Source organism: Eremothecium sinecaudum, chromosome VII (assembly GCF_001548555.1).
Source record: "Eremothecium sinecaudum strain ATCC 58844 chromosome VII, complete sequence".
In the NCBI taxonomy this organism is placed as follows: domain Eukaryota; kingdom Fungi; phylum Ascomycota; class Saccharomycetes; order Saccharomycetales; family Saccharomycetaceae; genus Eremothecium; species Eremothecium sinecaudum.
In genome coordinates, this window is record NC_030898.1 from 682,466 (window position 1) to 695,368 (window position 12,903).

Here is a 12,903-nt window from a genome sequence, read left to right on the forward strand (position 1 = left end):
TATATATATTAGCATGCATTTTTATTAATCCAAAGCTCATATGCATTAGTTGTGTATTACAAATGCTTCTACCTAATGTGCATTCCTTCTTGTTTTGTTGAATCTATGCATGGCGAACTCGTTAGACTATAAGCCCTTCTGGTGACGTAATTTGCGTCGAATCATTGCGAGTCAAGGAGGCCTCGTTAAGAAAGTTAGCACTTGAATCGTTCTGTATTCCAAAATATGGAGAATCGCACCTTAATGATGGTGGTGAACCAGATAGTGTATCATCGATGTCAAAGTGCGGCGCATGCCTTACCTGATAATCAATATCCCAAGTAAAGTGTCCGCTTTGGTTGTATTGTAATGGAGCATCGTTTTTTATATCCAACTCAAACTTGGGAACTAGAGGTGAAGATGTAATTTCCCGCTCTTTGAATTCTTTCCTTAATTCCTGTCTGATGCGTCGCCTAATACTAGTTAGAAGCCAATTGTTGCGTTCACACCCTAAATCCATGCCTTCGATTTCAGATCTTTCTATAGCGATCTTTGCAACTTTATTTAAAATTCCTGACGGAGGGTTGTGGAAGTCAAATGGTGTAAGAGTAGCATCGGAACCGGCCAAATAATATGTATCAAGCATCAACGTCAGAAACTGAGGAGTAAATTCAGGCTGCATATCCACCATATTACCTGTGTAAGATACTTCTGACACTGAACTAGCAAGTGATATCGTGCTTCCAGCCGAGAGCTTGTATATTGAAGATGTGTATTCGCTAGCCGGCAGTGAGGTTGGTGTTCTCGGAGTTTCTACCATTTCATAATAACTGTTTTCCTGCGACTCGGGGTCTACGTCTGTTCCTAAACCATTAAAATCATTTGCATATGCTCCTCGAGTTATAACAACTGGCGCAGCCAATGAAGATTCCACCATAGATGTATCAACCATGAGTCTTGGTCGTGATCTTTGAACACCCAGCTCCTGGCTTTGAAACTGGTAATCAAATTTACTTAACATTATCACCGATATTAATGGTATCAAAGGGTATAATGCTATATTAGGCTGTTACAGTTACTTGGATCACTATTATACAACCGATCAATTCTTATTCTTCCGTTCTGAACAGTTGTGTGTGCGTAATCGTAATTGAGTATGATGCGCAATTTTTCCCTAACGTATTTATTTTTTATTCCCCTTTTTTGGACTGCTTGAGTAAAAATTCTAACGAGTAATTATTAGAATCCGGTGGTATAATGTCGAAATCAGCTTACTTTTAAAACTGATCTTTAAACCGCAGTATAGAATCAAGTTATTATATACTGAGAATCGCTGGCCTCTTCAGTAGAGATATTATGGTACGTAGCTATATCGATGATTAAACGTTCCAATCAGCCGATTTGTATCTTAGCAAATCGCATCACAGATAACGTATGAGCTGTCGCTGTCAGCTTTGCAAACTTTATCTTAAAGTTCGCGCTGTTGCAGGTGGTCGCGAATCTTGTATGTTAGTCACGGAATCCCGTTGTGTGAACTTGCCGCTTATTGAATCGTTTTTGTCCAATATTGGATCGATTTTCTTTTCGTCTGACAATAACGCGACCAAACGCGTGTGAAGACAAAGGAAATGCATATGACCCGCACAAAAGATAAGACGATTCTCCTCCTTTCACGGTACCATATGCCATAATTCTCACCAGAATGGATTTAGGCAAGTAATAAATACTGTGTGATGTACATTTACCTATAATTATGTCCACTAGATATGAATCGTGTATATGCTCTGCTGTAAGAACTAAAGTCCCCAGAGCAATTGGCGAGAAACCCACCTTGACATCTCTTTCCCGTTCAAAGGAAGATTTGCAGGCTGTGGCTCCGTAATGGCGCTAATCAAAACTGCAGCCGATGAGTGTGAAATGTAAAATAGAAGACCACTGAGCCACGGGTATTTCATGATAAAAACGTATATGACAAGCCCAAACCCATAGAGGACCCCGGACCTTGATGTGATCCAGAGTTCCTGTTCCCCGCGATTAAATTTGGCGTCCTTAAAGTATGGAGATAGTATCATACGAATGCATAACTCCAATGTCCATACGTGGTTAACAAGGTTAATAGACCAGAAAAAGGAAGTCTTTAAGCTGTACAAGCACATAGCTGTCGATATTACAGCTGCGAATTCGGAACCAAATCGGTATTGCAGCTGGCTAAATGACCAACAATAAAGGAGTATTACGGCCCATTTCGTCGGCAGCGGTGAAATCAAAATCATTAAAGCCGCCTTCCGCAAAATTCCCTGCATTAGTGCAACTGGTGCTTGCAGCCTATCCCTTCCATTACGACGCGACTTAGCTATATTTTCAGGGTTTATGTGTTCATTTGAGGTCTCTGCGTGTAAAGAAGCCCAGAACATGTAATCAAGTTCCGATTGCATAGCGCATTCCACCACGCCAACTATTACCATTCCAAGATCGCACAAGACACTCAATTCTCGTATCCACGTTTGCAGAAAGTTCAAAATCGCATATAGTACAATTGAATAAGCACCTAGTTTCAAAGCAACCCATCTTTGCTTTCCTTCCAATGTTTGAATTGACTTGATACAGCCGTATACAGCAATTTTTACACCCCTTATCAAATTCCTATAATTCAAACTTTCAGGTCTTCTTGATACAAAGACCGGGGACACCATCACTATAGAATGCGTTATTGGATTTTATGATGGTAGGGTTGAAGATAATTATGTCATAAGCTTGAGATTTTATTCGTACTTGAGCGGCAACATCACTTTCACTGCCTTGAAAACCTCTCGAAAGTTCTACAACCCTAGATTTAAAAGGCATCACATGAGAGGGTCCCTTAATGAAGTAAATCACCTGGTACGTAATACAAACTGCCAGATTGTTATGCTAGATCTTTTCGCATTCTGAGAAGAGGTACTTTAAGTGTAAAAGAATCTTATAGTCCTACAAATGAATGACTTTCACCATCCTTTCAAGCCTTATGAGATCCAGTTGCAGTTGATGCAGAAGATATATGATCTTCTAGCAGAAAATAAAAAGCTAGGTATTTTTGAAAGTCCGACGGGAACTGGAAAGACGTTATCACTAATATGTTCAGCTGTTACGTGGCTTCGTGAACATAAAAGTCTCTTTGTAGATACTGAAACGAAGCATCATGGAGATGATACAGACCCCACGGATGATAATGATGATGATGATCCGGAGTGGGTGAAAGAATCATATGAGAAGTCAATGCTAATGGCCAAGTCGGTGCCATTTAAACAATATGAGGACTACCTGGATAGCTTGCCACGCCTTCACTCTAGTCACGTGGCGGATGTACCAGTCAGAGCTAAAAGGCGTCGAATAGAGGTTCAGGTGGAGAAAGATCAGAAAGATGAGGAATTTTTACCTAATGAGTACGATTCGGATGGGGATAGTATTTTGGATTGTAAAAATGATACTAGGAATAAATTAAATGTAGAGATCGCAACACTGCTAAAGAAGTTAGATCAGAAAGATCATGAAGATTTACCCATGAGGTTTAGAAATCCTATCAAGATTTATTTTGCATCTCGTACCCATTCACAATTGAGTCAGTTTATATCAGAATTACGTCTGCCAACTTTTCCTCCGTCTTTCAATGATATGAAGTATGAGAGGGTGAAAGTTCTGCCGTTTGCTTCTCGTAAGCAGATGTGTATTAATGAGAAGGTGTCACGGGTAAGGTCTGATCTGATAAATGACGCTTGCATAGATTCAATCAGCAAATCAGAATGCATTTATTACAGTAATTCACGGGAAGAAACAAGCTCGCGCAAAGTTCGTGACTATACTTTTAATGAAATACATGATATTGAAGAATTAGTCAAAATAGGAAAAGAATTCCAAACATGTCCATACTATTCTTCAAGGGAATCGGTTCATGTAGCTGAAATTGTTACATTGCCCTACCAACATCTTCTTTTAAAGAACGCCAGGACAACTCTGGGAATAGACTTGAAAGACAGCATCATTATTATTGACGAAGCGCATAACCTGATAGACACAATTAACTCCATATACAGTGCATCAATATCACTATTGGAGTTAAAGCAGTGTCGCTGCGCGCTACAAGCATATTTACGTAGATTTAGGGCGCGTTTGAACAGTGTTAACAGGGTAAATATCCTGAAATTGGTTAAGATGATAAACGTTTTGATTGACTTTATTGAAACTAACTATAAACAGGGCAAACAGCTAGAAAGTCCGCAAGAGATCTTCCAAGGCTCTAATGCAGATATAATAAACATATACAGGCTTGAAAGATATATGAAAGTTTCCAAGATTGCGTTTAAGATTGATAGTTATATTCAAAACATGGCTGTTGAACCAACTGATACGGCCTCTTCTAAAGATGAGGTTAATGCATATAACGAAGGATTCAACTCGAAGCTTGGACAGCCTATCCTATTTAAAGTTGCAGCTTTTCTGAACGTCCTTGCAAATCCCTCTAAAGAGGGGCAGTTTTTTTTTGAAAAGGGTCAGGTATTGAAATACATGTTACTAGAGCCAAGTGAAATATTCAAAGATTTAATTAAGGAAGCAAAATCAGTATTACTGGTAGGTGGTACAATGGAACCAGTCTCAGATATAATTGAAACATTGGTTCCTTACCTTCCTGAGTCTGATATTGTCAAGTTCTGTTGTGACCACGTTATTCCAGACGAGAATCTCAGCGCATATATTGTCGGGGACACTTTCCAATTTACATACGACAAACGTCAGGATAAACAACTTGTATTAGATCTGTTTGATTTTCTCTATAAGCTCTCGTGTAAGGCCCCTGCTGGAATGGTTGTCTTTTTCTCAAGCTATAGTCACTTAGAATTTGTTCTTAGTACGTGGAAGAATTTGAAATTGTTTGAAAAATTGAACAGAGTTAAGAAAATATTCCATGAATCATCATCTGGGGCTGATGTACTGCAGAATTATGCAGATACTATATTGAATGAAAAGCTTGGTGCTGTTTTGTGTGCTGTGGTGAATGGAAAGTTGTCTGAGGGTATCAATTTTAAGGATGATTTAGCGAGATCTGTGGTGATGGTAGGCTTGCCTTTTCCTAATCTTTTCAGTGGTGAACTTATTGTTAAGCAGCGCCATTTAGCTGCTAAGATAATTGGCAAAGGTGGCTCAAGCAAAGAGGCTTCAATTGCAACCCGTGAATTTTACGAAAATATTTGTATGAGAGCGGTTAACCAAAGTGTGGGTCGGGCTATTAGACATGCAGGAGATTACGCTACCATCTATTTTATTGACAATAGGTATCAATCGCCTTCTATTAAAGCTAAGCTCTCTCAATGGGTTCGGAAACGTATACAGCCAAAACTACCCACTAGTATAATATTAGTGGAAACTGAAAGATTTTTTAAAAGAAGACAGTTATAAATTAAAAGATATAGTGACACTTAGGCTTTTTGTGAATTTTAAAATATTTATTCTAGTATTAATTAAATTGCAATTAATTTTGTCCCTGTATATAAACTTTCACTGTTAAATACCTCTAATAACGTTCTAGTGAACCAACCGTAATCATTGAGTATATCCCTATTAATATCAATCATACGCTTGTCGCTTACGGTGCACACTTTAACCTTCGTAGTTATTAAAGGAAGGAATGAAACAAAACACCTAGCCCAAACATTTCCATCCTCTGATTCAATTGATAGCGGATCTTTATTTTTCTTAAAATCAAACTTCTCTGTTATAAATTCACCACTAAATTCTATGATTTCACTCGATAGAGGAATTTCCTTGTTTAAGATATTGCCCAGAGAAACAACACATGCCTTATCTATTGGGTTATCAAACTTCGATAAGTTCGCAATTGCGTATTCAAATAAGTTGGACATAAACCACTCACTAGAAGGCGAATCTTCAATGAAATTCTTGAACCGAAGGGCATTGGCCTTATCGCATCTATTTAGTTTCAACAAGAAACTTCTGAAATCTAGCCTAAAATCTGCCACAAATCTATCACAATCATTGAAATTTCTCGGCAAAGTTCTATTGTAAATATGGTAGCTTTGATATCTTGCTAGGCCAGTACAATTAGACGTTAACATCCAGTTTTCAGAGAGGGGTAATAACATCAATCGGTACTGTAGCTCGGATAAGATCCTATATTTAAAGCTGACACGTTCAATTTCATATAGAATCGCCAAAGAATATCCATCTGGAGAAATTGCCAATCCATAGATGTCGAATGTAGTCTCATATTTATTAAACTCATTAAAAACATCGTTCCATTTTTTTAATTTACCCTCAATAATTGGTGATAATATGTCATCTGTATGCACTCCCAACGGTTCATTCAATGAAACGCTGCAACTCTTTTTATTAGATACTAAAATCACTGACTGGAGGTCAGGGAGAGGCACAATATAAAAGGTACCAAAACCAAGATTTATTGAGCTGCTTTTACCACTTTCCAGGTCAATTTTGTAAAAAGTTCCCATTCGTACTATCAAAACGTTATTTGCTACTATCTTCATGTCCGTTATCTGATGTGAGGATCCTGATAGCAGCTTCTGGACAGAGAAATCAATTCCCGTGAAACCATAAACAATATTTTCATTAGTATAGCACGCAATATACCGATCTTTCCAAGTAATTCCAAGAACCCACCCAATTGAGTTACAAAGTCTTATCCGTCGTAGAAATTGAATATCAATTGCAACTCCATTTCTAACAATTGAAAATATCACCACTTCAGAGCTTTCGTTGCCAACAGCAACATATTTACCATCCGGGCTCCAGCATACAGACCTGTACGAACGTTCTGAAAAACCTCTTTCCGGTTCGTCAGGAATTCCAATTAGTCGTTCTCCTTCAAACAGTATTAAATTTCCATTATTGGTTAAAACTGCAAGAAGGTTACTATTCGGTGAAGGCATACACAAAACAATATTTGATTCAGGCTGTGAGTTAACGAGACAATTTACATCCGGTAAACTGAATTCAAATTTGTTATCAATTTTTAGAGGGTATTCTTTAATATGAAACAACTTTTTCGCTTGGTTATTCACCTGCTTTTCATAAAGCGGTTCACATATTGTCATAACTGGCACAGTAGTGAAGTAAAAACAACCATCATTACTCCAAGCTAAATTATCAGACCAATGCTGCAATTCTTTCCTGGGTATAATGAGATCTTTCAGAGTTTTCATGGCGGTTTATTTTCTGCATGCTATTGAAACCGTAATTAATGTATGTTATATAATAACTGTAATATTAAAAATCCACCTGCCAAAGGTTAAAAAACCTTCATTGAAATAAACAATTTAAACCCTTAAAACGACTAAATAAAAAAAATAACAAAATATGAGAGTAGCAATTATAGCTGGTATATACTTGCTATCAATGCTTTCAACAGCTATTGCAACTGCAAGGTGTGCAATGTATGGAAATTGCGGGAAGAAGAACTTATTTGGTGCAAAGCTACCTTGCCCAGTAGATGAGGAATTCACCCCTGACCGTATTGGTGTTGATGACTCTAAGCTATTGGTTCAGCTATGCGGAGCAGAATGGTCTCAATTAGACTTCGTTTGTTGTACTGGGGAACAGATTCAAAACCTAAAAAAGAATTTAAAGAGAGCAGAGGCAATTATTGCCTCCTGTCCTGCATGTAAGAAGAACATGGTGGACCTCTTCTGTCATTTTACCTGCTCTCCAAAGCAACGTGATTTTGTTAATGTTACAAAAATTCAATCATCAATGGATCATAAACCAATTGTGAAGGAACTAGATGTCTATTTGGCACCTGAGTTTGCTTCAGCTTTCTATGATTCCTGTAAGAACGTCAAGTTTTCAGCGACTAATGGCTATGCTATGGATCTAATCGGGGGTGGCGCTAAGAATTATAAAGAGTTTTTAAAGTTTTTAGGTGATGAGAAGCCATTGCTTGGAGGTTCTCCATTTCAAATCAATTACCTCTATGATGATTGGGGAACTGGGTACACTATGTTGAACGAAACCGCCTACTATTGTGATGATGATGTGTTTAAGTGCGCGTGTGCTGACTGCCCAGAAGCTTGTCCAACATTAGCAGCTCTTCCTTCGAACTCCTGCACAATTGCAAACATACCGTGCTTCTCAGTTGGAACACTCGTGTTGTATATTGTAACATTTCTGATTATGGTTGGGGTTCATGCGTATGTTTTCTACAACCGCAAAAAGCGTGAAATTGTGCTCGACAATGAACAACATGAAACTTTTATCGAAGGCCAAGCAACCGGTGGCGATAATTTATTCCAAGAATATCCTACGAGACGTCATCTGCTAAATGATAAAATATCCTCAGTAATTGGTTCAGTAGCTCAGCTATGTGTGGAAAAACCATATTATGTTATTCTTGCTGGAATTACATTAATTTCAGCAACGGCCTCCTTGCTTGCGTTTTATGCTACATTAGAGACCGATCCTATTAAATTATGGGTCAACCAAAACTCAAAACAGTACAAGGAGAAGCAGTATTTTGATGAGAATTTTGGACCGTTCTATAGGATTGAACAAATGTTTTTGGTTAATGAAACAGGGCCAATTCTATCCTATGATACATTACAATGGTGGTTTGAGATCGAGAAAGATTTAACAGAGAACGTACACTCCAAAGAACTTGTGACATATCAAGAGATCTGTTTGAAACCTGCAGAAGATTCCACTTGTGTGATCGAGTCTTTTACTCAATATTTTGACGGCATCCTACCATCAGAAGATTCTTGGCGTACAGAGTTGAAGAGCTGTACTGATTCGCCTGTGAATTGTTTGCCATCTTTTCAACAACCATTGAAGAGTAACTTGCTATTCAGTGATGCGAACGTTTTTGATGCAAAGGCAATAATTGTCACACTACTCGTTTCAAACCACACAGAATCTTCGAAATTGTGGGAAGAAGCAATAGAGGAGTACATTTTGAAACTAAATGTTCCTAATGGCCTAAGGTTAAGTTTTACCACAGAAATGTCTCTAGAAAAAGAATTAAGCGGGAATAATGATATAACAATAGTTGGCATTTCATATATTTTGATGTTCATTTACGCTTCATGGGCTTTGAAAAATAAACTAGGAAAAAACAGATTTATTTTAGGTATGTCTGGCATAATGATTGTTTTTGGCTCTATTATAGTGTCAGCAGGCCTATTATCTTTTATTGGTATCAAATCAACATTAATAATTGCTGAAGTGATCCCGTTCCTGATATTGGCTATTGGCGTTGATAATATTTTTCTCATCACCAGTGAATACGACCAGATTACCGAAAACAACAGTATATTGGACGTTAATTCCAGAGTTTTAATGGCTGTTAGAAGGATAGTTCCATCCATAGTTTCCTCGGCCCTGTGCCAGATTTTATGCTTCCTCTTAGCATTATTTGTTTCCATGCCTGCGGTACGTAATTTTGCAATATACTCCGCGGTGGCATTGGCCTTCAACTTCTTTTTCCAAATCACAGTTTATGTGTCCATACTCTCACTATTCGAAACAAAATTTGAGAAGCATCTTTCAGGGGAATCGATAGAGATTACAAAACCTAGAAGCATTGCAAAGTTTAAGAAATTTATGACAAAAAGAAGGAAAATCGTTGGCTTCTTTACTTTGTGGACTTTACTCTCGTTATTGTTCTTGCCTTATATCAAATTAGGATTAGATCAAAGAATGGCCGTCCCCCAAAGTTCTTACTTAGTGGACTACTTTAATGACACATACAACTACTTGAATGTCGGCCCACCGGTTTATTTCGTGATAAAAAATCTTGACTTTACCAAAAGAGCTAATCAAAAGAAAATATGTGGGAAGTTTACCACTTGCAATGAGTATTCATTATCTAATATATTGGAGCGTGAACGAAGTCGCTCAACAATAACAGAACCTGCGTCAATATGGTATGATGATTTCATGATGTTTTTAAACCCAAACCTGGACGAATGCTGTAGGTTTAAGAAAGGTACTACAGAAGTTTGTCCACCATACTTTCCATCAAGAAAATGTGAAACGTGTTATCCAAGCGGGTCTTGGGATTTTGATATGTCCGACTTCCCTGAAGATGATGAATTTATGGATTTTTTCAACATTTGGATCAACTCACCTAGTGACCCTTGTCCCTTAGGAGGTAAGATGCCCTACTCTAATTCTATTGTCTACAATGATACAAATATTGTTTCCTCCGTTATAAGGGCAGCACATTCGCCTTTAAGATGCCAAGATGACTACATCAAAGCATACTTAGACGGCGACCGTATTTCAAAAGAATTTGAAGGCTTGGATGTGTTTGCATATTCTCCGTTCTACATTTATTTTGTACAGTATGGGAATCTACTGTCTTTAACCTGGAGGTTATTGTCGACTGCACTGCTTGCAATATTCAGTGTAACCTGGATACTACTCGGATCCGTAGCAACTGCTGGGATCTTGACTGGTACCGTAGCTATGATTTTGATTGACATAGGTGCATGTATGGTTTTCTTTAATATTCCATTGAATGCCGTGAGTTTGGTTAATCTAATAATCTGCGTTGGAATAACTGTGGAATTTCTTTTCCATGTGGCAAGGGCATTTACCATGGTTCCTGTAGGTGTAACGAATAGTCGTACGTCCAGGTCATCTTACGCTATATCAACTGTCGGTGGCTCTGTATTCAAAGGTATTACGATGACCAAGTTTATTGGTGTCGCGGTTCTAGCACTTGCGAAATCAAGAATATTTCAAGTGTTATATTTTAGGATGTGGTTCTGTCTAATTACTATTGCAGCCCTTCATGCCCTTATATTCTTGCCAACTATATTAGCCTTTTATGGAGGTAAGAGCTACGTTGACGGTTATAGTGAACTAAGGCTAGTTGATGTTGAAGAGGAGTAGTTTGTAGGCTCCTACGTACTGCGAGCACTTTTATTTTTTTGAGAAAAAAAATGAACTCAACCTACTTGCATCGAGATCAAATAGTAGTAAATTTGCATTTATATCACATAGCTTTCCAAATATATGAATGAGTATCTTGCAAAACGTTGTTAGGGCTATTCAGTCTTCTGGCATTTTAAAACATGGTAGAACGATAAATGAGCATGTTGTACCGGAATATTTTACTAAGCAGCTGTGGAGTCAACAGCGAAGTAATCCATCAAAAGATAGAGCAGCCCTCGAGGTCTTGGATGAAAACTTTAAAAATGTTGAGGCGTTTGGAGGCTATATTTCTGCATTGAAAGCTCCACAATTTGTCCGACAACAGGTACGAAATAAATATGATAAGGAGGCCGCAGTTAACTTCAGTAGGGCGTTACAAAAGATCAAGCAAAGCTCTAAATCGCAAGCATTCCTCTTTGAATTAACTAACCATGAAGTTAAGGAATTTATTAGGCAGCTAGTTTTGGTTACCCCCAAAAACATAGGAATATCATCCCAGGATGTAAGTAGGACCTTTCCCCTATTGGTATTCGGAAGCGTTCCGCCAATACCAGACTTTGATAACGACCCGGATCGATTAGAACGTTATATAGGTCTTCTTACGCATACTGCTTTTCATTCTCAGAGCCCATCAAAAAATTCAGACGTAATTGTCGAACGAATATTAAGAGAATTAATGCATCCTTTGAACAAGGCAACAATCAATTTAAGAACAACCACGATGTTTAACGACATGATACAATATTATGCTAGAAGGAATGACTTTGCATCCTGTAGAGAGTTTTACGGTCAAATGAAAATTGAGCAAAAGTGTCCAAATACTAAGACATACAATTTACTACTACGGAATTTAGCTATGAAGATTCCAAGAGTTAAGAAGCAACTTGGATTTAAGGAAGCAACTTTTTATCTTAAAGATATGAAGAAAAACCAAGTATTTTCAGACGTAGTTACATGGAACACATGCTACCAATTATTACTTGATGACATATCAAGAGGATTGTTTATAGAAAAGATGATAGAAAACGATGTTCCAGTATCCACGCCATTCCTTGCCAACCTATTTAAATCTGATGAGTACACAGCTGAACAACTCTTAACATTTTTGACTGAACATAATATTCCGTTGTGCCCGAGATTACTGAAGGTATGTAATGAAAAACTGATCAAAGAAGAGAAATACTTAGCCGTATGGGAATGCCTTAAACACCTGCATGAAAAGGGTATAAAAATTGGAGTTCAAGCATACAATATGCTCCTATTACCTTTGGCTGAGAAAGGTCGACTTGATTTAGTTCTCATTATATTTTATCGCATGAGATATGTTTTCCGAATAAATCCAAGCTTGTTTTCATACCGAATAATATTCAAGGTCCTAGCATGGTATAGAAAAAATGAGCATTTTGATCTGATTTACAATTGGATGAAGCTTGAAATGTTGAAACATACCAATGGTGTTTTGATCCGTGACAGCTGGTTTATAAAATGTGACAGCATATCCAAGGCTAACGCTGTAGCAATTTCCCAAAACGAACTTGAAGGGTTCTCTCTCCTGTTGAGATCAGTAAGTCAATCAGAATGGCATATAGGAACAAAATATTGGCACACTTATCAGTTTAAGATGTTCAAATCGAGAGTAGGAGTTAGACATGCAACTATAAACTGGGCTACATGGTGTGATACTGCAACTGAAGCGTGACTAGTGGTAAAATAGGGTTAAAAATAGTATGTTGACATTGCAATTGATGTCAATTAATGGAAGGAAATGAACTTTATTTTCGGACTTTCGACGCATTATAAAATATATACTGTAGTGGCAGATCTTTTATTTATTTAGGATGTGATGAGCATTGTAATTAATATATTCTTTTAAGACGGTAAAAATATTAAACAAAATGTTGGTAATAAATAAAATGTCGCTAACTCGTGAAATCCACTGGCAGCTATTTAACGCTAATCAATGGACTTGGAAGACTTGAAAAC

General features: G+C 37.6%; 6 protein-coding genes across 6 annotated transcripts; 3 read left to right on the forward strand and 3 right to left on the reverse strand.

Moving 5' to 3' along the window:
• Nucleotides 1–121: 121 nt before the first annotated feature.
• Nucleotides 122–1,000, reverse strand: CIP1 (Cip1p; the record flags this gene model as incomplete). Its single annotated transcript, XM_018133513.1, has 1 exon — nucleotides 122–1,000. One exon carries the CDS (start codon nucleotides 998–1,000, stop codon nucleotides 122–124), a length of 879 nt encoding a protein of 292 aa, XP_017989324.1.
• A 775-nt stretch (nucleotides 1,001–1,775) lies between these two features.
• On the reverse strand, nucleotides 1,776–2,672 carry AW171_hschr74357 (HGL011Cp; the record flags this gene model as incomplete). The annotated part of the gene is made up of 1 exon (XM_018133512.1): nucleotides 1,776–2,672. The coding sequence occupies one exon, from the start codon at nucleotides 2,670–2,672 to the stop codon at nucleotides 1,776–1,778; it is 897 nt and encodes a 298-aa protein (XP_017989325.1).
• Nucleotides 2,673–2,952: 280 nt separating this feature from the next.
• CHL1 (DNA helicase) lies at nucleotides 2,953–5,409 on the forward strand (the record flags this gene model as incomplete). The annotated part of the gene is made up of 1 exon (XM_018133511.1): nucleotides 2,953–5,409. One exon carries the CDS (start codon nucleotides 2,953–2,955, stop codon nucleotides 5,407–5,409), a length of 2,457 nt encoding a protein of 818 aa, XP_017989326.1.
• A 62-nt stretch (nucleotides 5,410–5,471) lies between these two features.
• Nucleotides 5,472–7,190, reverse strand: TFC8 (transcription factor TFIIIC subunit TFC8; the record flags this gene model as incomplete). Its single annotated transcript, XM_018133510.1, has 1 exon — nucleotides 5,472–7,190. The coding sequence occupies one exon, from the start codon at nucleotides 7,188–7,190 to the stop codon at nucleotides 5,472–5,474; it is 1,719 nt and encodes a 572-aa protein (XP_017989327.1).
• A 154-nt stretch (nucleotides 7,191–7,344) lies between these two features.
• Nucleotides 7,345–10,878, forward strand: NCR1 (sphingolipid transporter; the record flags this gene model as incomplete). Its single annotated transcript, XM_018133509.1, has 1 exon — nucleotides 7,345–10,878. The coding sequence occupies one exon, from the start codon at nucleotides 7,345–7,347 to the stop codon at nucleotides 10,876–10,878; it is 3,534 nt and encodes a 1,177-aa protein (XP_017989328.1).
• Nucleotides 10,879–11,005: 127 nt separating this feature from the next.
• AEP3 (Aep3p) lies at nucleotides 11,006–12,619 on the forward strand (the record flags this gene model as incomplete). Its single annotated transcript, XM_018133508.1, has 1 exon — nucleotides 11,006–12,619. One exon carries the CDS (start codon nucleotides 11,006–11,008, stop codon nucleotides 12,617–12,619), a length of 1,614 nt encoding a protein of 537 aa, XP_017989329.1.
• Nucleotides 12,620–12,903: the final 284 nt, after the last annotated feature.